The sequence below is a fragment of the Microtus pennsylvanicus genome, chromosome 3 (assembly GCF_037038515.1).
Source record: "Microtus pennsylvanicus isolate mMicPen1 chromosome 3, mMicPen1.hap1, whole genome shotgun sequence".
NCBI lineage: Eukaryota > Metazoa > Chordata > Mammalia > Rodentia > Cricetidae > Microtus > Microtus pennsylvanicus.
Genome location: NC_134581.1, coordinates 96,016,104 through 96,039,852, shown reverse-complemented (window position 1 = coordinate 96,039,852; position 23,749 = coordinate 96,016,104). Strand labels below are relative to the sequence as shown.

At 42.9% G+C, this 23,749-nt stretch overlaps 1 protein-coding gene across 1 annotated transcript in view; it reads left to right on the top strand.

Moving 5' to 3' along the window:
- Positions 1–272: 272 nt before the first annotated feature.
- Npsr1 (neuropeptide S receptor 1) overlaps positions 273–23,749 on the top strand; it is a 182,366-nt gene continuing 158,889 nt past the window's right edge. Inside the window, exon 1 of the mRNA XM_075967962.1 lies at positions 273–659. Within this exon, the coding sequence (XP_075824077.1) occupies positions 513–659 (147 nt within the window). The 5' untranslated portion in view covers positions 273–512. The remainder of the gene's footprint in view (positions 660–23,749) is intronic.

Sequence of the window (23,749 nt, the reverse complement as noted above, 5' to 3'; positions counted from 1 at the left end):
TGCCTAGGTGAGAATTTTAAATCAGAGAACAAGCGCAACTGAAAGAAATGCATAACTCTGATTTCAGAAATACAAACATGACCTGAATTAATGGACCTGCTAAACATCCCAGTTACTACTTAGTGGAAGCTGGAGCAAAGATAAGGGTCTACTGTACAGTCAGGAAAGCCCTTTCAGGGGGACATGAGCAGGGTCCTGGGGGATGCCCTTGGGATGAGGCCACGCAGGGCAGGTCTGTGGGATAGAAAAGGCTGTGCTGGCTGCTGGATCATAACTGCAGAGGAGAGAGCAGCACGTGGATCTTCCCTGTTGTCAGGCAGAACTCTTCAATGAGGTGGGCTCAGGGAGGGCTCTGTGCCTCCGCTCTGGTGAGCAATAGCCGGAAGCCTTGAGAGGCAGAAGAGGTGCTGAGCAATCCAGCAGCAGCTGCTGCCCTGGCTTTCAGGAGGCCAACTGGACTCTCTGACCGAGGTGTAGGTGCAGGGACAGTGAGACTCCACCCTGCCTGAGCCATGCCAGCCAACCTCACAGAGGGCAGCTCACCTGCCAACCAGACCATGCCAATGCTAGATGCCTCCCCAGTAGCTTGCACTGAAATTGCTACCTTCACTGAAGTGCTGGCGGCAGAGGAGTGGGGCTCCTTCTACTCCTCCTTCAAGGTAAGAGTCTTGGCTTTAAAGGCTAGAACAGGTGGGACTTAAGAGGACTGTGGGTATCAGAGCTGCCACTAGGAATAGTCTCCTTTTCTTTCTTTTCCCTTCTTTTTCTTTTCCTTCTTTCTTTGGATTAAGGAAGGGGCAACCCCCACCCTGATGAGTTTAAATACAGCTTCCTAGTTTTCAAAGCTCAGCACTGTGGCTTTTTAAGAAGGCAGATGTTTTTGCTGTTTCTATGAAATCCTGTAACTCGTCAGTAACGAATCTCAGTGAAATATTTCCCTCTCTGTTTCCCTGGCTGGGAGCACTGTAGTTAACCCCAGAGTAGTGTGTAAAGGTCTGCTTCTAGCAAAAGTAGTACATTTTCTAAAACTAGAAGTGCTTCCTGGGTGTAAACTCATTTAGCCATTAGCATTGGTTGTTTTTTGTTTGTTTGTTTGTTTGGTTGGTTGGTTTTTCATCAGAGGTTTGGGAAACTACATCCCTCGGGGCAGTGGCCGACAACAAGAGGGAGAGAGTGGAAGGCAGGAAGGATCGCTCTGTCTTAGCTGTGTCTTCTTAGTGAACATTAGTGAGAAACAAACTGTTTGATGAGTTAATGGCGGTGATAATTGCAACAGGTTGCGTCCTAGAATAAATCAAAAGAATCTGAGTTTGACGAGCTTCACTGCTGTAATATCAAAAGATGATAGCTCTTTCACTATGCTGATATTGCCCCTGTTTTATAAAATGATCTAATAGACAAAAACAAGACAGGTGTCTGGAAAATGTGAGTTTGCTGCTTCGCACATGCAGACACTGGGTAGTGGGGCCATTTCACACCCCTCCTGCCTAACGTGACTCACAACGAATATACTTAGTCATCAGCCTAGGTCACTGTCCTCAGCCTGTCCTTCATGTCAAATAAAGTCCAGCCATTGCTGTGTTGTTGCTGCTGTTATTGATAATTCTCTGGTGTTCTTGAGATGACTGGGGTTTTGCAGTTGGATATACGATTACCATGCCATCCACCCTCTCTGTTCTACAGATTCACTCCCGGTTCCCAACTTTTAGAATAATTAAAATAAAATTTTCATCTGGGAGCTGTCCAGAGAGTCAGTGAGCTAGCTTCTTCATCGAGGGCAGAGACCTGTAGTGAGTTACTGTTGGTTGGCTTCAGGGAACTCAGTCCCTTAGATTCCTCAACACACACACACACACACACACACACACACACACACTCTCTCTCTCTCTCTCTCTCTCTCTCTCTCTCTCTCACACACTCTCTCTCTCTCTCTCTCTCTCTCACACACACACACACACACACACACACACACACACACCAGATGTTTTGAAGCTCCGGTTCATGACCACTGACTAGAGATTGAGCACTGCCTTTTCTGAAACCAGCCTGTTCTCAGAGTGGATATCAGCAGGCTCTGTGTGCCCAGGAAGCTTGGGCTCAGCAGGGCCACTGGCAACTTGCCTGTGATGTTTATGAAACATGACAACAAGCATACTGAAGAGACCGGCCCTCCCCAAATGAGTAATAATCAACAATAAGGCCATTGTTCTGAGGCTCAGGAAATATGCATTCTCTGTTGAAGGCTCATTTGCCATCTTGAATCCCACCTGAGAGGATGTTTTGAATATACGAACAAATCCCTGTGCCCCTCCATTAGTATCAGCATCCTGTGTCCCAGTGATGTCTTTGTCACTAAACACCGGAGAATTGCAGACTCTGTTTCATTCCTGTAGTTAAGCTTGTGGCCAGTGCACAAAGAGAAACAGAAAAGAATTATGTCCTTTGAAACCACGAGTCTTCAGTATTCTGCTTCATTGTGAGAAATACACGCATTGACTAAAGCAGAAATTTCCAGATATACACAAATCAGGGGAGAAGCCTTGGCAACCCAAACCTCAGTCTTAGTGGAACTTTGTTCTGTGGTCGCCTTTGAGCACACGCGGTTCTGCTACACTGTTCCTACAGAAGTCTGCCTGCCATCCAATCCCTTGCTAGTCTTGGTTCCTTTTATGCCACGTAATTCTAAGGCAAAATGACAAAACACGTGTCCTATTTACTGCTTCTTAGTGTGTCCCCTTAATTCATATTACCTTTGCAAAAGGCAGTAAAAGAAACATAAAATAGAAAAGCTGACAGCAGTCTAAGTGGTGGAAATACTGCCAAGAGCCGTCTCTGTGCATGCCACTTGTCACCTTCGTGCCAAGAACCTTGCTGTGTGCCTTCCATGAAGCAGCTCTTGTCATTCCCAGACTCACAGCATAAGCACTTGGCTCCTGTCTTCTCCTGGGCTTATCTAAATTCTGCCTGTTCTTTACCTGTCAGCAGGGGTTGCTTCTTCTAGAAAGTTCCCACCTACTGAGCTTCCTTGGGCTCTAGGACTGCACATCATATTGCTTCAGGCAACTGTCTCAGACTTCTGGAGTGAGTGTTTGTGGGGACAGACTTGTGCTGGAGTATTTGTTGGGTCAGAATTATGCTGGAGTGTTTGTTGGGTCAGACTTCTATTGGAGTGTTTGTTGGGTCAGACTTCTGCCGGAGTGTTTGTTGGGTCAGACTTCTGTTGGAGTGTTTGTTGGGTCAGACTTCTATTGGAGTGTTTGTTGGGTCAGACTTCTGTTGGAGTGTTTGTTGGGTCAGACTTCTGCTGGAGTGTTTGTTGGGTCAGACTTCTGTTGGAGTGTTTGTTGGGTCAGACTTCTGTTGGAGTGTTTGTTGGGTCAGACTTCTGTTGGCGTGTTTGTTGGATCAGACTTCTGCTGGAGTGTTTGTTGGGTCAGACTTCTATTGGAGTATTTCCTGGGTCAGATTTCTGCTGGAATGTTTGTTGGGTGAGTGTATTACAGACTCTGAACTTATATTGGTTTCACATTCTCTCCCAAACCTAGCACTTTGCTAGGCACATTTGCTAAACAATTAGAGCATGAACGCAGTATGGTACTCTACTTTAATCTTCAGCATTTATTGGAATGGGCAACACGATGTTGGGTTTATCCTCTGAAGAATTGGGGGGACCTGATGAGACACCATTCATCCCACAGTTTGTCCTCACCCTACATGGTCTCTAACCAACTATACTCACCAAGGGAAGGAACACATTCACCCAACGCCTACTCCATTTCAAAGCCAATGTGTCTAAAGTCATCACTGATTCCCATGACTACCGCCCTGAGATCCTGTCAGTATGTCCGTACCAGTGTCAGGATATGTTCTGGGAAACTCCCCCATCTCATCATAGCCTTGGGACAGTATAGCATTCCTATTCTCTGACCCACAGCTATGTTGGCAGAAGACACAATATCCCAGTGTCTGACTTTCTGGCCTTCTTTTCACAAGCTTATAACCTTTCCTTTCCTCCCATTTCTAGCCCTCCTGACCCTTGTTTAAACGTCAACCCTCACTGCCCTGGTGCATTGTCCTAAACATGTCAAATTCCCACAAAACTCAGAATGGCAGTCAAGCATGAGTTTGCCTCCCACCTCCATGCATCTTGGTCCTCCCCAGGAGCTGTGTGTGTGGACACACAGCTGTAGCCTGAAGGTTTTCAACCAAAGCTTTGGTGTGCTTCAGTTTCCAGTTTCATCTACCCCAGATGTCACATCCAATTCACCTCCCTGTATTTGAGAAGTCTTAGGATTGAGAAATTATCTCAGCTTTGAGAACGTATCAGTTTTCAAATGCCTAACTCATTAGAATATACATAGTTCTGTCCAAAAACAAAACAAAGGCAAAACACTGAATACAAACGCCTTTCGTCCTACAGAGTTTGTTGGCATTGTTTCTGGAACTTGGTGAGTGATGAGAAATCTAATTTAAAGAAAGTGGGAAGGAGCTATGTCTGAATCAGGAAATGAGCTAAATTATAAAATAACACAAAAGAAACTCAGTCACTTCATAGGTGAGGGGGGAAATGTGAACTAACAATGCTAAGTATTACCTAATACGATCTTCCGCCATCCTCCCTCAGTGCATAGCTGCAAATGCTGTGCAATTAGTCCAACTGTTGTGTGCATGTAAACCATGGCCTGAGTGTGAGAGGGGCTGAGATACAGTTGTGTACTGTGTGTGCCCTCCTTCCCTGCACTACTTAATGCCCAGCTTTCTAAATGTTATCTTTCCTCCTGTTCTAACAAAAAGGAACTTTAACCCAACCTGTCCCAGTGATCTACACCGAACGCCAGGCAACAGGGATTTCACTTAAACTTCTGCATCTGCTAGCTCTGTATAGTCAGACAGCTCATTTCTAAGACCCCATCTGCTTGTCCTGTGGCAACATCTCTGGACCTTCTGTAACTCTCACTTCAATATATCCTTTTGTCTCCTTCTCTGACAGCCCCTTTTCACCTATTTATACAAGTCTTGGTGGCTTCATTGCCTGCCCTGGGGCCCATCATGCGTGTTTTTTTTTTAATTCTCTTCTAATTGGTTCCTCTCAGTTTGTTCACTGGGCTTCTCCAGTTGCATACTACGGCTGTCCCTAAGGGGAAGTCTTACTCAGGCAAATGTCTGTTAAAGTTCTCTCCTTTGCTGATTGCTTCTGCTATTCAGACCTAATACACCAGTGGTGCCACCCCCACTTTTGGTGGGCTCCATCATGCATGCATTCAGTCCAACTTTATCTCCTGTAAGACATGGGCATTGCTAATAACTTCATAAGGATGGCTTGCAATTGACTGGCTATCTATTAGTACATAAAGAGATTGTCTTCTGTTAAATGTCTCTGCATTATTAACAAGTTGGATATCAAGAAGTACCATCATATTCAGAATAAACTTAGTCTCCAAGTAAACTTGGAGAGGTTTTCAGTCTAGGAAGGATCTTCTCAGGAACTGGCTTAAGTAAATCTTCTAACTCCAAGGATAGCCTCCTTTGTGTGTGGTAAACAGCCAGTTAGCGACAGGGCAAAAGGACATAAACTAGAAGGAAGTTTTGTTGACCCTCAGAGCACTCATCTTTCTGGCCCTTTTTCTGGCCCCTGCTCTGGAGAAGGGGCAGTAAACCTTTGTGACTGTGCCTTCCCATTCCAGGGTGCTGAATTTCCCCCTTTCTCTATCTCTTTGCTTGCTAAATCTCCACAACCTTATAAGGAAACAGTGTCCCCATCTCTGTTCCTGTTTCTCCCAGCATTTTCATCTTAAATGTATATCTGCATGACATCCAGGGAATCAGAGTCTGGTTTCTCCCAGTGCTTTTTCCCTGTGTTCTTTTCACTGTCTGGCACTTCCTCATCCAGTACTCTCTCCAAGGAGGAGAAGCAATGTGATTTTTCTCTCCCCATGTGTCTTTTCTTACACTACACCCCATCCAACACACCCTTTCTCAGCCCCCTTTCTGTGATGGGAAAATGACTCCCTGTGTTCTCCAATACTCATAGCCAAGATTCTTTTTTCTAAATAATCAAAGACACATTGTGTGTGTGTGTGCATCTTTAAACCTATCTATTGAAAATCATTCTATATAATTTTTCATTTATTTTTATACAGTATAGTTTGATAATGTTTAACAGCCCCCAACAACTCCAGACATCCTTCACCTTCTTACCCACACAACATCAGGTTCCCCCTTCTCTCTCATAAACAAAAACACATTCAAAGTGAACAAACAAAATAGAATAAAAACAACAATAACAAAATAAAACAACACCCCAAACACAAACAAAAGCATGGAGTCAGTTTTGTGTTGCTAACTATTCTTGGACATTGGGCCTGCCCTGGAGTCTGGTTGCTATACCCAGTTGCCTGGTCAGTGTTTTATTGCTAAGAATAGAGACACCATGACTATGACAACTCTTCTAACAGTAACAATTTAATTGGAGCTTCATCAGATGTTCAGAGGTTTAGTCTATTGTCACCATGGTGGGGACCATGGGTGTGCAGGCAGACATGGCGCTAGAGAACTAGCTCAGAGTTCTACATTCCGATCCACAGACAGCAGGAAGAAAGAGACAGTGAGACTGGCTTGGGCTTTTGAAACCCCAAACGTCCACACCCAGTGTCACAATTCCTACAAAAAGGCCACATTTCCTAATCCTTTCCCATAATGCCACTCCCTGGTGACCACGTATTCAAATCTCTGAGTCTATGAGGGTCATTCCCATTCCAGTCACTACACCAGTGACATTTCATTGGTTCAAATGGATTTCCCCTTTCTCGACAGTAAAAACTGCAAATAGCTTCTGGGTTAAGGTGGGACTTTGAAGACACATCCTTTTACAAAGGAAAAAATAATCACTTTCCTTCAAGCTGTTGATAGTCATCTCCATGAAATATTCAGATGCTCGGTACCGGGTTGCTTCCGATATAGTCTGTGTGGGTACAATCAAGGTTATATACAAAGGGAAATGGATACGTGGGCTGTGGTGAGAAGCACATCAATTGATGCTTCAAAGCATCACCCTGTCATCCCCATCTTGGAAATAACTTCCTGTTTATGCAGTGGGCGGCAGTGCCCAGCCACAGACTCAAGGGAAGGCAAAGGTCATGTTTTTTTTTCAGCAAGATCTAGTTTCACTGTGTTTCAGCCATCTCACTGCAGGGAGGGGTAACTGACTCATCACCAGGTACAGCTGGGCGCTCAAATTTTCTCCTTCATTTCATTGCTAGAGCAAAGAAGGTGAGAGTATGGGCCCTCGAACTGACCTGCAGGAGGCTTACTGCTCATGTTCTCAGTGGCTTGCGACTGGTCTGCTCATCGCTTTAACAGATGACCCTTTGGGGGACTGTTGTGAAATGTAAGGGATAAAAGGCCTACAATTTTCAGAGTGTCAAGTGGCTTAGAACAGTGTATAATTTTTAGCAATTATAGTCTCCGAATAAAATTCTTTTACTATTTCCTGATATTACCTATTGATCTATGATGTGTTGCCATTATCTGTGTGGGAGATGTTTGGAGACACGGGAGACCTTGGAGCACACTGGGAGAGCCCACAGCATACCACAGTGCTTGTCGGCAGCACCAAGTGTGTGCCCTCAGATGACGGTCACTGGTGTGTGCCCTCAGATGACGGTCACTGGTGTGTGCCCTCAGATGACAGTCACTAGTGTGTGCCCTCAGATGACAGTCACTGGTGTGTGCCCTCATATGATGATGGTCACTGGTATGTGCCCTCAGATGACGGCATGCATCACTCTTTTTAATCTTCATTTCAATTGTGATTAAAACATCAAACTTTTGGAATAAGATACAGATATCTAGGAAAGATGGTATTTCTTACCTTATCATTCTGTTATTAGGTCAATGACTCCCCCCCCCCCCCGCTTGGATAAGAAACTGTCTTGTTCAGAAAGTGAATGGATCTCTACTGTGGAAAGAAGTAGGAGTTTTAGTTTTCCAGGTCACCATACAGCAAAGTTACCCAAGGTCAGAAAAAATAGTTCCAGTTCCTGTTTCCCCACTTAAGCAATGTTGACACCCACCTGAAACAGGACGGATCTCTCAGTCTTCTCAGCACTTTACAATTTGCAAATTATTTCCTTTTACTGCATCCAACTTCCTCTCTGCTCTTAGAGATGTTGAAATAGCATTCACTTTTTCTAACCAGATGTGAAATTGAAGACTGGGAGAAGTTAAAGGCACAGACTTCCAACGAAATGAAACATCATAAAACCCAAAAGGAAATAGGATTCTGAGCTGATGTGAGGACAGATTAAGAGCTGCAGAAATAGAACAAGAAGCCTGGAATCTCAGTGGTTTAATATAAGGCAGGCCATTTCCCCCACATCACAGTGGCTAGCTGGTCAACCTGCAGCTATGTCTACACATAGCCTCCAGGAGAGACAGCCCTTATCCCCTGCTGGTGAAAGGCTGAAATGACTCAGGATATCACAGTGGCCCATGTGGATCAAGAATCCCTTCATGATATGAAATATGCCTCCCCCCGTATCTCCATGCAGGTCCAAAGCTCCAGTTAGTCCTTCTGTAGGATATGATCCTGCAGAGGTCTTACTGATTTTTCATGCCTCCTCCGCCCCCCTCTGGGCTCCTCTTCTCACTTTCTATACTGCATGCAGCAAATGTCCCCCCATCTGTGTCTTCTGGTACCACTCTGAGCTCTGTTGATGCCTTTCTCTTCTGTGAAGCCTCAAGATTCACTCAGTGTCCATCAGCATCACCATGCTAGTGCTCCAAAAGCACTCCCTATCTGTGGAAATTGATGTCTTCTCTGGACTGCACTTTGTAGGAAATAGAGGAAAGACAAAGAGTGAGTATAGCACTCAGGGGCCCAGAAGCTAAGGCAGATACCCAAGAAATAGTATTAAAATGATTCACAACCTTTTATACTCCTAACACACAAGGCAGCATAAATATTTCTTACTTAATGTAATAGAAAACTTTAAATAAATGTCACATCTAAAATTAAATTAAAGTGTAACATTGTGAAATCCATCTTTTGGACTGTTTTTTTTTCATTCCCGTTTTTGTAAGTACCCTTTCTTCTACTAGGTTAAGAATCATAGATGCTCTTGGCTGAGTGTTGTCCTAGGCACTGGCAGTGCACAGGCAAATGAAACAGATGCCTAGAGCTCAGGCAGCTCTGTCCACTGGGGGAGACAGACACAGATGATGTCCCTATGAAAGAAGATGCAGCCAATCAGGTAAGGCAAAGCAAGGTGCTCAACAGGGTCATAAGTACAAGATCCATACGGACTCCAGAAAAAGCCAGGGCCCCACTAGGAAACTGGGTCTAGGTAGAGGAGAGGGAGGGGAGAACTTGGCTCTTGTGGTCTATCACACTAATAATCCAGTATTTTTTCTTCCAAACAAGAAGAAATCTTTGATGTTTTATTACAAATACCTGTTAACCGTTCAGGCTGTATTTTGGACAATTTAATCAGGATAACATGGAGATCCAGGGAGAATGCTTGCAGGTATGAGAGCTATGTGAAGATATTTTTTGAAAAATTGGCATGTTCTTTATATAAAGTTAATCATGCATTTACTATATAAGATAAAAAAAAACAAACAAACATTCTTAAAATGGGAAATGAATAAACCAACTGTGCTAAAGCCCATGATGAAAATTACTCAGCAATGAAAAATGAATCAACTTTCCTCGGTACACAGCATCATGAGTGAGTCCTCTGTTCACTGTTAGATGGGTCCAGTCAAAAGTGCTAATAATAATAATTGATAGCCGGGCGGTGGTGGCGTACGCCTTTAATCCCAGCACTCGGGAGGCAGAGGCAGGCGGATCTCTGTGAGTTCGAGGCCAGCCTGGTCTACAAGAGCTAGTTCCAGGACAGGAACTAAAAGCTATGGAGAAACCCTGTCTCGAAAAATCCGAAGAAAAAAGAAAAAAATAATAATTGATAATGATTTCATTTATTTTTTATTTCCATTTGTTCTTTAAATATTTTAATTTTTCATACAATATATTCAACTCCTCCAACTCCTCTTATATCCCACCCAATTTTATGTTATTTAAAAAAGCTATGAACAAAAATCTCAGCAATAACTCAATCTTATGTTATTTAAAAAAAGCAATGAATAAAAATCTCAGCAATAACACAAAAACTAAAATCAAAACAAACAGACAAAGCAGACAAAGATGTCAAAACAAAGAAAAACAAAATAGAAAAAAAACTCCATTAAATTCCATGGACTTTGTTTTGAATTGACCTGGAGTATGGCTCATACACTGAGTGGCACTCCATTTGAAAAGAACTGATTTTCCCTTCCCCAGTGGGTACCAATTACAGAAAGCTTCTTGGTTAGGGGTGGAAGCCCATGTCTACTTCCCACTGTGAGTGTTGGGACCCCACTTCACTTTTACCTCTGTGAGTTCTCTGTGTGCTTCTACTGTCTCTGTGTATTCGCAGGAGCTTCAGTCTTGTATCTGGAAGACACTGCTCTTTGGCCTCCTCTGTCATCTTTGGCTCTCACAGTCTTTCTGTCTTCTCTTCTGTGTAGACCCCTGAGCCTTGAAGGGAGGAGTTTTGATAAAAGCATCCCATTTAGGGCTGAGTGCTCCAAAGCCTCTCACTTTCTGCGCATCATCCAGTTTGGGGCCCTTGTTGATTCCCATCTACTACAAGAAGTTCCGCTGATGTGTGTTGAGGGAGGTACTGATATGTAAATTACATACAATAAGCTTTCAACAGCAGAAACCAAATGATTATCATGATTAGGAGTAGGGACTGGGGAGAGAAGTGTGCCTTGAAAAAGCACGGGGAAATCTCCCTGGATGACAGAATTGTTCTATATTTTGATTGCAGAGGTTATACAAATATCAAAACTCATAGAGCTATAGATTAAGGGGGTGGATTTGCCCTTGCATATATTAGACCTTAATGTAAATTTTATATAGATTATTATTGCATGTAATTTTCACAAACCATGCTTCATTTAAAGTCACAAAAGGACTTGGAAGGATACATTAGCACAGAGCCAATACTAGAGGGAGCTAGGCAGCAGGTATGGCCCAAGGTAACTGCCACAGGGCCACTGGGCATTGCTCAAACCTGTCTCCTTCGTACTCTTTGAACAAGGACACTTTTAACTGTGTTCCCTGTGGCTCACTGGTTTTCTTCTCCTCAGGACACATATGTGATATTGCATATTGTGTGTGACCTGTGTCACCTCTCAGGTTCTGGAAATGATGTTCCTCAAAGACAGGATTGTCACTTGTCTCTATGTTCCCCATTTGAACAGCTATGCCTGAGAGTCTTACAGGGTAAGTGAGTCCTCTCATGGCCTTCCCTGAGCTACAGGTCACTTGACAGAGTCCTGGGAGAGTTCTGAGGTTCTCCCAGGGTCCTCTTCACCACGCTTTATGTGGAGATTTTAGTATGCACATTTTCTCAGAATCTTCACAATCCAATCTGCAGTGAGGGTGAAAAATGACATTGGTTCTGTGCATATGTGGGGTAGTTGAGTAGGGGGGACAGATGCAGGACCTGAGCCTGGAGAAGGAACCTGGAAGGAACAAGTTTCTGGAAGCACCTGTTAGGATGGCCCTGGAGTCTGCTTTAACTTGCTCCTTGCCATTCCTGCTGAAGCTCGCCTGAATTTTCTCCACTATTAACAATTTCTTGCTGTGGGAAAGTCTCTGAAGTATCAAATACAGGTTTTTCTTTATCTGAGAAAATAGAGAGCACTGGAATTTTACTTCCCTGTTGTTTTACCTTGAGCTCAGATACAACGTGTGAAGCTGTGCCAGCCATTCTGCGACCAAAAGAGGAAAAGCAAAGACATTTCGGAGATGGGGGCAGCGGGAACCTGCCTTCAGGTTTCTAGTTATATGGAAAAATCCAAAGCATTTTCGTTTAAGTGATTCTATTTAAATAGACATTCTTTCCTTTTAAGTTAAAAGCTTTATTGGTATAATTACCAAATGAAATGGAGATGTTGTATTGTGAACCTGAGGCCCTGCAAGTGGGGTATAGAGCCAAGGGGCCACGTCAGGAGGGTCTCGTTTTGGCAATACAGAAGCTGGTTATGTCCAGTTCCTGTTCCTGTATCTAAACTACAAAGGTCCAGCATAGTTCGTATGATTCTGAGTAACATGAAAAAGACTCTTCCCCCTTGGGGAAAGGGCTTTACATTTTCTTTAGATGATCCTCATTCCAGATGTTAAGAATGCCATTTGCTTAAATAGCTTTGGGGGAGAAGTGAGCATAACATTGACTTGCTTTTCCATCATAGCTCTCTGAGATTTTTAAAAAGCTTTTCAAAAGTACAAGCTGAAATCAATCAAAAAAATGTAGCTTTCTGGCTTCTGGGGACAACCAGTCTCTTGCTTCTAGGGATAGTCAGTCTCTCGCTGTACACTCTTGAGGACTTCAGTGCTGTTCAGCCAGGCTTTACAACCCTGACACAATGTCCTGCCCTGGAGAAGGCCTACACATGACAGTACTCCTGGGCCTGGCATTGTTTTCAGAGGAGAAGAAAGAGACCATCACACGGAAGAGTCATGAGCACTAGTCTCTGAGATATTCTCAACAAGCCCAGGGCAGATGTCTGGTGGGGAAGGGAGTGGTGTTTCCTCAAGCAGAGGCTTCTTGGAGCCCATATATCTGTAAACTTAGCTCACCTGCCTTTTGCATCTATCCATCTCAGTACTCACAGATTGGCAGGCTCTCTGCCCTCCCAGCTTCTCCACACATCCGTCTTGGGGCTCTCCTTTTCAGGTTCTGTGACCTCTCTGACATTTCGTCCACCAACACTGCTTATTTGGCCACCACAAAAGCAAACAGACTCATGGGACTCCTTCCCTCTTCAATTCTGCTTTTGGAAGTTCAGAAACTTCCCCTTAAGGGAGGAATAAGTAGCAGGGGAGGATTAAGAATTGAGTGGACCCTTCATGGACTCCCAGGAAGTCAGGAAAGGCCTCCTCCTTTCCCCCTCAAGCCACTCTTTTGACAGTGTCCCCTGGTGACCTTGTCACTCTACTCAAGGCTTTCTGCTTACACCGGCATGCTTGGATAATATCTGCCACCACCTTTACTTTAATCTCCATCTCACATAATTTAAACCCTTTTCATCAATCAGCCAGTTGCCAAGAACTAGCATTGAAACCTTTTAGAATAAACTGATTCTTTACCTCTTGGGTAATAACCTACACCTTGTTTCCTGAATTCCCAGAATGCATTTCATTTCAGAAGAAACTCTGGGTTACTGAAGAAAAGCCCCTCCCTGTGAGCTTCCTGGAATTAGGCACAGCTGGTCTAATTTCATAATTCAGACTGGAGTGTAGCTCAGTGGTTAGAATGCTTACCTGGCATGTGCAAACCCTGGTTAGATCTCCAATGCTGCATAAACTGGGTGTGTTGGTGAATACCTATAATCCTAGCATTTGGGAAAGGAGGATTGGAAATTCAACGTCATCCTCAACTAGCAAGTTAATTAGAAGTTTCTAAGAGAAGCTAGAACTCTTCTGTTAAGCTGGTGCTTGAGCCACCCAACCTTCTGAAACACATGAAAGTCTCCAGTAGGAGAGGGAATTCCAGTCACATACAGGTATTGAACCAATGTGTTTGCTCAAGAATATTGTTCACCTAATAAACTATAAGCTACAAATTATAGGCTAATAAATAATTGAAAGGAATATTATGTGTGCTCAAGTGCAGCTTCCCTCTAATCATCTGCTATTGCGGACTCTAAACTCTGATAAGGCAAGCAATCCATACAGAAGAAAATGCTCTTTGGCCAAGAATAAATTTGATTCCCTTTCCAACACATTTAGCATCTTTTGAGGAGTTTTTTGATTAAATTGAATAAACATTCAAAGGAAATTCAATAACATAGAAACTATTAAACCATAATAAAACTTAAAAATAATTTCGAGAATGCTAATTCTGTCAAGCATTTTGTCCCTTCCATTGATTATTTGATTTGTTCCTCCATTGATCGTGTTTAAGTTAGATTAGACTTAGTTAACATGCAAGTCCGAACTGTCATGTCCTAATGTCTGTGTTCTATGTCAGCCCCACACTGTACCATGGTGATAAGACCTCTGGTTATTGCAGTCTGTCAAGGCCCTAGTAACAGTTTTGCCACCCAACACAGACTTCTAGAATTCTACTTCAGGAGAGGTAAGGGAGAGGAGGGGAAAGAAATGAGAAAGGCTAAAGAAGAGGAGGTTAGAGGGAGAGAGAAATTGGTTTATAGTAGCAAAAGAATTCAAACATTATTAAAATAAATATACATGCCATTATTCTAGGAAGCTCCCTGCCCTCGGGCTCCTTTCAAACTTCTTCCTAGCTCAGGGGGCTCAGTATACTGGAAGGTTGGTGGACCACACACAACAGAGGGGCCTATGGGACAGGGAACACCCAGGAAAAGGGGAAAACTCCTTAAGGAAAGCTCAGAGACTGAGCATGGTTAACAGGAGACAGGGACTCCCCACCAGTGACCCGTGAACATCAATCCACACTTAGCAGTACAGAATCTGTGAACCAACCCTGTGGTCGATAATGAATAACGGTTTGTCCTGAAAAGGAAATATTGGGCACATGTGAACTTAATAATACAAATTTGCCAAAAATAGAGAAAGGAAAGAATATCTTGTCAATAAATAGAGGAGTTTGGGCAGGCACGTGATGAATTTACACCCAAGGAATGTCTAAGAAAAAGTAACATTTTGGAGCTGTGGTTTTACAGAATCGATAGAATAAATATTGGGTAGAAGCAAAGACTGTCCAAGCCTATACATTTGTTAAAGGAAATAAAAAACAGAAAATAAACATTAAAGGTACATGTGGAACCTTTGATTCACAGTATATATAATAGTTATGTGACACATAGAACGTGGTGAAGGTCTTAATAAATAAAGTTCTTGTGAGAGAAGACAGAAAATCCTGAGCAAATATATTGCACACAAAGTTTAAAAAATATAGGAAAAATGTTACTTGTAGCCAAAGCAGTAAAATTTCAGTAATAAACATGAAAAAAATAAGTTGACAAGAGTAAGGAAAACTGATATGTAGCTAATAGCCAGTGCTGCCAGCATCCTCTTACTGCGTCTCCTACAACACAGGTGTCTTGTGATGACAAAGTCTGTCAAATCAGGTGTTAGTCAGAGTTCTCTAAAGGAAAAGAAGAGAGAGAATCTCTCTCTCTCTCTCTCACACACACACACACACACACACCACCTACCAGACATAGACAAACACACGCACATACAGATTATATATATATTATTAGATTAGCTTTGTAGGATTAGTCCAGTAGTCTAACATAGCTAATTCACACTGGAGAGACCAAGGATATAGTAGTTATTTGGTGCTGGAGTCCTGTGAAGTCCTAGAGAGTTGCTGGATTAAGATTTAACATCAGCAGCAGCAATAGAATAAATGAACTTGCCAGTGAGAGTAAGGACAAGCAGGCAAAATACAAGGTTTCTTCTGTGCATGTCCTTTGATCTGGGCCACCAGCAGAAGGTGCCGTCCATATTTAGAGTGGTCTTCTTGTTTCAAATGATCTGATCAAGAGGATTCCTCACAGGAGTGCCCAGCAGCTGTGTTTTAGCTGATTCCAGATGTAGTTAAATTGACAGCTGAGATTAGACAGCGACAGGGTGTTCAGATTACAGCCCCCATGACCACACAGAAACAGGTTTGGGGTGTTCTCAGAGCCTCCTTACAAACACTGAGTGGTAGGAGATGGATGTTATCTTAAAATGATGAAGCCATGATTACGGCAGGGGCAAGGTTATGTAGGAGGATGCAGGAATACCATCCAGAGTCACAGAGAAGCTCAGCTGTATGAACGCTGTGCTGGGTAGCTCCTGGTGTGCAGGAATTAAGCAGGAGTATTTCAATGAACCACACTAGTTTCCCCACTTTGTTTCCTCCCCCAACGTGTTATATTATCACCCTTTTAGTTTTCCATATTCTAATTCCAAATTGAGTTCTTGGTAGTCATTACGTATAAGACCTATGGAGTACCTATTCCTTTCACTATGTGTTTTCACAAAACAAGCTGCTTTTCCAACATTCTGCCACCTTCCCTCATCATCGTTTGATTCTGAGCCTTCTGAATGAGCTGGAAACACCAGAGTTGGAGGTGGGATGTCCTGTCCATGAGAATTCCTCAGACACTACTTCCAGACCAGAAAACAAGTTCCTACGATCCCGGCTTTATCAATTGCATGCCTCAGTAAGAAGAAGGCTATCTTTTCACTTTGGTTTTACAGTAACTACAGTTGGCCCTCCATATCTGTGGATTCTGCATCCACATTCAAACCCCTAAAAATTAATAACAAAAATGTGTGTACTGAACACATATGGGCCTGTTTTCTTGTCGTTATTTCCCCAAGAAATACATTGTAACAATCATTTATACAGAATTTGCCTTGATCTACCTAGGTAACCTAGGGATGAGTTAAGGTACACAGGAGGATGGGCAAGGGTTATGGGATAAGATTGCACCATTTTATAACAGATTTGAGCACAGGTGGATTGTGGCATGGGGATGGCTAAAACCAATTCCATGTGGGATATGGAGGGCGGAGTGGTTTGACTTCTTCTAGATTGTAGAGATTTGGATCTGATTTATCCAAATGTTAGTTTTTTATTATCTCAAGAGCCTAGAGCTTAAATAGCAATTTAAATGTTAATCCCAGTTCTTGGTACATAGCAGACACTTCGTTTGTTTCTTCAGCAAATATTAATTACTCCATAGACTCAACGCACAATAGGTTTTCAGATGATTTCTAACAGCTGTGACTTGATGCATTGTGGGAATTCGAACGGAACTTCAGAATTTAATTATTTCAAAGCTCCCAATCCACCTCATTTGTGGTTAATAAGGACATCCTCTTGTGTGCCAAGAAAGAGTCACAAGGGCCCCTGTTGAGGTGCATTGGAACATTGGTACTTCTGTTGCGGAATCTAGAGTTTCCTGGCAATCAGGACACTGAATTTCATAGTAATGTGAGCATAGCTCCTTGCTCCAAGTCCTTATTGACATGAGAATGATAAGGAAATGAGAAATTAACACAACCACTAAAGCCTGGTCTATGGTTCCCAGCACTGCTGATTAAATACCCTAGCCCAGTTGATTAACTGTTCCTGCACAACTAGAAATGCCCATGCAGCCAGTGTCAACATCTCCTAGAGGCTAAACTAAGAAATACACTTTAAGCGGTTATCTGGAGTCTATCAAATAGCATGTGTTTAATTCTGCCACCCATGAAGACGGTCATGCTACTGAAGAAGATCCAGATGTATGGCCTTTCCTCCAAGAATCAATTCTCCTCACCCATGACAAGAGACCCCATCCTGAGACTTGGTTTTCAGGGTTCATCTCTGGTCTTCATTATCAGTCTTTCTCAGCTCAGTGCTCACCACTCAGGGGACTGGACAGCCAAGGTCACGCCTCCCAATGTGCACTTTCCCAGCCCGTCTTCACTCCTGTCTGTGAATTCTTTGCTTGACTCTTTTTCCAGGCTTTCAAACTCAGCTCACTTCATGAGTGTATGTTTTTAGAATGCAGGTCTGACCAACCATGACCACCTCTTAGCTGCTGGGATGCTACAATGGCTGGGATGCTATAACAGCTCATTCCTAGATGCTTCCCTGAGAACACTGGTTTACAATCTCTTCCCGCACCATCTGATTACAAGCTCTTCGGTTTGGACTCCCATATAACCCCCCTGCAAGCTGTAAGCTTACAGAATCATGTCCACAGTTACACCATTTCTGAGACAGCTTTCCATTTCTGTTCTATGCATCATTTCTATTACAGCCTATATCTGCTAAGACTACCCTCAAGGTGAATACTTCCCTGGTCCAAATCTCAAAAGTTCATAGGATGACTCTTAGTCCACAGCTACTCTAGATAGCCTGATCCACAGCCCTGCCATACTGTGAAGGCCCAGCCAGTCCCCCATTCTTCATGCAGAAGGTCTTTTGCCAACTTGCTTTGCCAGTCCCCAGACGGGTTCAGATATCTCAGTGATGTTCTCTCCATCCTTGTTCTGCATATCTGTGAAAGAATTATGAAAAGCCTTCAATAGAACAGCACTTGAATTAAGTACCCATTTACGCATACTTTTATTGTATTCTTCTCACACTATGTGAGTATGAAGATGATCTAGCTAATGCAAAACAGAAACCCTCCTCTAGCTCTAGGTGAAACAGCTGGAAAGGTGAATACAGAAAATCAGTTGGGATGACAATGTTCCAATTGTAATTGCAAAGATATCCCAGCTGGATTGCTGAAGGGATGTCAGTTATCCAAAACAAGCACACAAAAAGATGGGCTTTTCAAAACTGTATCATCAGAAGATGGCTTTAAGGAAGAACGAAGGTGACCCTCTGAGCATTTCTACCTCTGGGCTTCCATGTCAGCCAGGTGGCTACTGACCACTTAGCAGAGCTTTTAAAGCTATACAGGATGAGAGAGGATAGGGCAAAGTCCCGAGTTAGATACCTAACTGTTCACTATCTATCCAGAAGTCCCCAGAGCTTAGCAGAATGGCAAACTATTCATGTCTAACTAAGTGTCTTCAGGGATGGAAGCTTTGCAGTCTCTCTCACTGAAATGGCCATTTGGCATAAGGTCATTTCTGTGCTAATGGAATTAATAATTCATGTTTCTGCTTTTGTTATTTCCAGCCAACCTAAACAAACCATCGGGTTTTACTCGGGGCTCAGTACTTAGGTGATATGAGCAGTAAGAGCCAGACAGGTCTCTGTGGCGGGAAAGTCTTTGCTGCTGGCTCAGAACTGGGGCTTTATAAATTTACCATTGAACCTTTCTCTGCAGTTTTATTTCCTGACTTGGAAAGTAACAGATATTTTCCTCCTTCCTTTGTTTGAAATATCAGTCTTCAGCATCATACAAATAACAGCATCCACAAAAGAAGCCATGAAAATGTGAGGGTATCACAGCGCTCTAACCCTCACTCCGAGCAGATGATGGAGCTGAACCCCTCTGTCACATATTTGATCACTGTCATGTGGAAACCACACATTGCTCCAGCATCCAAACTGTGTAATCAGCATTGTCCTAAAGCTTATTCCAAGCCAGCTCCCTAGCCAAGCTTTGGATGAGATTTGGATCCAAATGTAAATGAAGATTGGTTTCAATGTGAAGGCATAAAGTAAACCGAAAAGGCAATGTCATCGCTTTATGTCAGTCTCTACTCAATTTGCAACAGACATCCAGCATGTCGGCAGGCATAGCCTGAATGTTTCCATGATCAAAGCTGAATCAGGATCCAGGCTGCAGCATTTATAAGCCAAGGAATCCACTTGTTTCAACTGCTTTTCCTTATTTGTAAGACTGAATACAGTGATGCCACAGTGACCAAGTTCTGATGGGTGAGTCACCAACATGGAAGGCTTCCCCAGGGATGCTCAGAACCTGGCATCAGATAACAGAGAACACGTAGCTACGTACCATATTTGACAAGGCAAAGAAGTCGTGTACCTTACAACTGGCAAAAAGTTTTATGCTTTCTATGTTTTCTGTGAAAAAGAGGATTCCAACTGCATCTGGATAAATTATGACTTCTGTTCCAGACAATCCTGACACATAGAGTCAAGTAGAGCGATTAAATGTTTTAGATTTCCCGAGATACTTTCAATTGCAAATGAGCCTCTCTGGATTTATCTACTATTTAATTATTTAACATGTTTATTAACACTCTTTTGGGGCCACTGTCTTGAGTTCCTATTGTTAGGACCATGACCAAAGAGCAATTTGGAGAGAAAAGGGTTGAATTACCTTACACTTCCAGGTAACGGTCCACCAGTGAGGGAAGCCAGGGCAGGAACTCAAGAAGGGCAGGGACCTGGAGACAAGAACTGATGGGTTGACCATGGAGGAGTGCTTCTTATTGTCTTGATTGCCTTGATTTGCTCATCCTGCCTAGGACTACCAGGACCTAGGTTTATCATCCCAGAAGTGGTACAGTCCATGAGCTAGGCCCTCATACATCAAGCACCAATCAAGAAACTGTCCTCCAGCCAATCTGGTAGGGGAAATCTCCAAGTTGAGGCTTCCTGTTACCAAAACTCTAGCTTCTGTCAGATTGACTTTAAATCAGCCAGCACAGCCATGCAGACACCAGGATCACCCAGGAGGTTCTGACTCAGCATCTTATTCACGAGCATCCTTTTGAAGCAATTCTACCCCACACCATCCACAAATGCACTGTGTGTCAGTCCTGAGTCAGCTCTGGCTGATATGACGTCCATCATGGGATCTTCTGATTCACTCCTTCACAGCTGAGCTGCAGTATACTGAGGTTCCCATCCAGGTCGCTGACATGGTCACATCAACCAATAGTCTCGAGTTTCAAGGCCAATTGTCTGTAAGTCAGCAATCATGGCACCGAGAGCACTCTGGCTGTAGGCATTGAAAATTCTAAATTCAGGCCGCAGGTGGACCTTCGTAGGAAACAGTACCTTGTTCCGTCCAGGAACTCATATGGGGGTAGAGAACTGACTTCTTTGGTTGTCCTCTTTCCTCTGCATGCACATCACGAAATGCACTAGTGTGTGCGTGCACACGTGTGCTCATATACACACACAGATGCACAAATGCACGTGTGTGTGCGTGCACACGTGTGCTCATATACACACACAGATGCACAAATGCACGTGTGTGTGCGTGCGTGCACACGTGTGCTCATACACACACAGATGCACAAATGCACGTGTGTGTGCGTGCGTGCACATGTGTGCTCATATACACACACAGATGCACAAATAGGTAATGTGTAAATCAGTGCAAGGATATTTAAAGGATTTAAAAAGAAATATTTTAAATATTTAAAACAAAAAAATGACAAATTTAAGTATCGTTTCAACCCAGTTGTTAGGCATCTGGCTGGAATTTTGCTTTATCTGACCACTAGGGGGCATTTAGTCCTCAACTATATCCTGTGAAGGTCAAGAAAGGTCTTGGACACCATCTGGATGGGGTAAAGGTAGGATCACTGCTAAACTTAGATGACAGGACAATAGACTGGTACAGATGACAGAAGGAACTGGGAGAATGTGAGCACCACGTTCAAAGGTTGTGACTTGTCTTAGGACCCTGCATCCAGCACTAAGCTAAATCTCTCCACTGTCACAGTCACAGCCAAACACTAACTTCGTCTCAGATGGATTTTATTTTTACCATTATTCTGGAAAAAAGAAAACCAAAGTCAGAGAGTTTCTTGCCTACCATATGTCTCACCTGTGAATGGACCAAAGCCTTTGGATTCAGTCAGGTTCTGCTGCTCCATTTACCTGTGTGTGAGGTGTTACTCCCGTGACCCTCTTTCCTCAAGTCCAGACACCGTAACTCTCCAAACCTTCATGCTACCCGTGTGTGTGTGAACAGCATGAAAACTTAGCCAGCAGCTCAGTGTTTTCCTATCTGTATTTGATGAGGTAGGATTAAACGTGAGTGCTACACCTGCCTCATGTTTTATTGTCCTTCGTAGCATCAGTGCTTTAGGTTATTTAATCTGCTGCACAGTGGATAATTAATAGGTGTTGCATAAATAAATACATACACAAATAATAAATAAATGCCAACTCTTAGGAAGAGCCCAGGAATCTACAGTACTGGACTTCCTCCATCCGGGAGTTTCCTTAAGACCACATTTAAAGTCTCAGACACGGAGAGCCTGTGTGGACTGTTTGTACAGGATCTGCCCATTGAACCCAGAGGAAAAGAAACCTTAATCTGCTTCCAGAGCTCTTTACACCTGCAAATCCCATCTCCAACTCTAAAGCAAGTCCAGTGCTAGGTCACACTGACTTCCCAGCACTCCTGAAGGAAGTTTGCTTTTCACTGGCATGGCAAACTAGTCACTGATTATACTATACCTTCACTCGCTGCGTGCTCCCAGTGGAGCAGATCTGAGCCCCACTCCTATTTGAAGCTGGGATTCCTGAATCTGAAATATACTGCTAGTATATACAGCAAGCTGGCCACCACTGTAGTCCCAGTAGACAGAAAATTAACTTCCATAAATGTGTTCTTGGTGCCACCACTGTACTTGCTCGCCCACCGTGTAGAGAGGGGACCATTCTTCTCCCCGTCATGTCACTGCTGACTTTTCTGCAGCTGGGATCTGACTGATCTCACCACAGGTGGGGCTTTATGTGAGGGAAGGAAACCATGAAAGAGATTTAATCTGGAAGGATAATCTTGACTTCTAGTACTAGAAACTGAGTTCTCCTGCTCAGTTCTTCTCTTCTTTTGACTTGTCTGTAAAATACTACCAGAGTAAATATAACTGAAAAACATTCTGTATCAAAACTAGAAAATAGGAAGCCGGGGTGGAAGGCACAGATTTGGAAAGTTCAAGACCCATCTGAATCCATCCTGGGCAACTCAATAATTTTCTGCCTCAAAAATTAAAAGGAAAAATGAGGGTACTAAATGCTTACTGGTGTCATCAAGGCCTTAAATTCACTCCAAACAAATGAAAATAAAGAAGAGGAGGAGAAGATGAAATTAACACCTTCCCTGATGGAGAGGAAACATCACAAGCAATATAACTCCCTTTCTTCTTCACCCGAGGTTGGATGAGATCAACAGAGACCAAAGAACTTCTAGGCAGGGGTAAAAATAAATCATTCTTCTGGCGCTCCAGACAATCTGAGAAAAAATGCTGGGCATGTACAGAATCAAATAATTTTCAAGAAAGGAAATTGCTCGAGGTATCAAAACGCTTCACTCTATAAAACTGACTTCCTGAAAGAAATGAAAAAGTCTTAGAAATTCATCTACATCCTCAGCAGACTTAAGTGGACACCGCATTAAAAAGAGGGCATGAATGAGTGCAGGGAAATACTGTCTTAACATGGAAATACTATTACTTCCGAAATACAGAGTGAAAAGATAGAAGAGCACTCGACAAATTCTCATAAAATTTACAGTAAAGGAAGGAAAGCTAAATAGAATAGACGCAAGAAGAGGAGAGAGACAGAACATCTAAGAGGCCCACACAGTCACCTAGCCATGGCAGAGGTGAGAGTAGACAGGGGCAAGAAGCCATCATAGAAGTCAGTTTACCTGACTCTTAAAGTCGAACATTTTAATATAAAAGATGTTAAGAAGACTCACAGTGAAAGAAGACCCAACCTAATAACTTTGTGTCTAAGTCTCAGAAACACTGAAGGAAAGAACAAAAGATCAAACATCTAAGTAGAAAAATGAGTTGCTGCAAAGACAAAGAAAGCACCAGAAGCAAGGCTGCTCTGCACTTCCACGGTTGCAATGCATGTCTGCAAGCTATAAACAGAACACACTGCCATTCCCCAGCAGCAGATGCTATGCAGGTACAGAATTCCATCTACCGCAGAGGGTTCAGATCCTGCCCCAAATTTTCTACGTAAAACCAACAGTGTTGCAGACAGAAATTAAGCAAAAAGAAGCATGAGCTTGAAAAACCATAATTAATAGCTATATAATTCTTGGTTTATGACACTTTAATATACCTGCCAAAAATGATTGCTAGGAAGATACATTAAAATTTATTAAGAGACTGAGGAGTAATGCTCACAAATTATTTCAGAAGAACACAGAGGCTTGGGAGGGAATAAAAAAATCATTAATTTCCAAGTTGGGAAGCTTCAAAGAAATATATAAAATGAGTCACTGTCATATAAATCACCATTTGTTGTTTGGGAAAAATTTA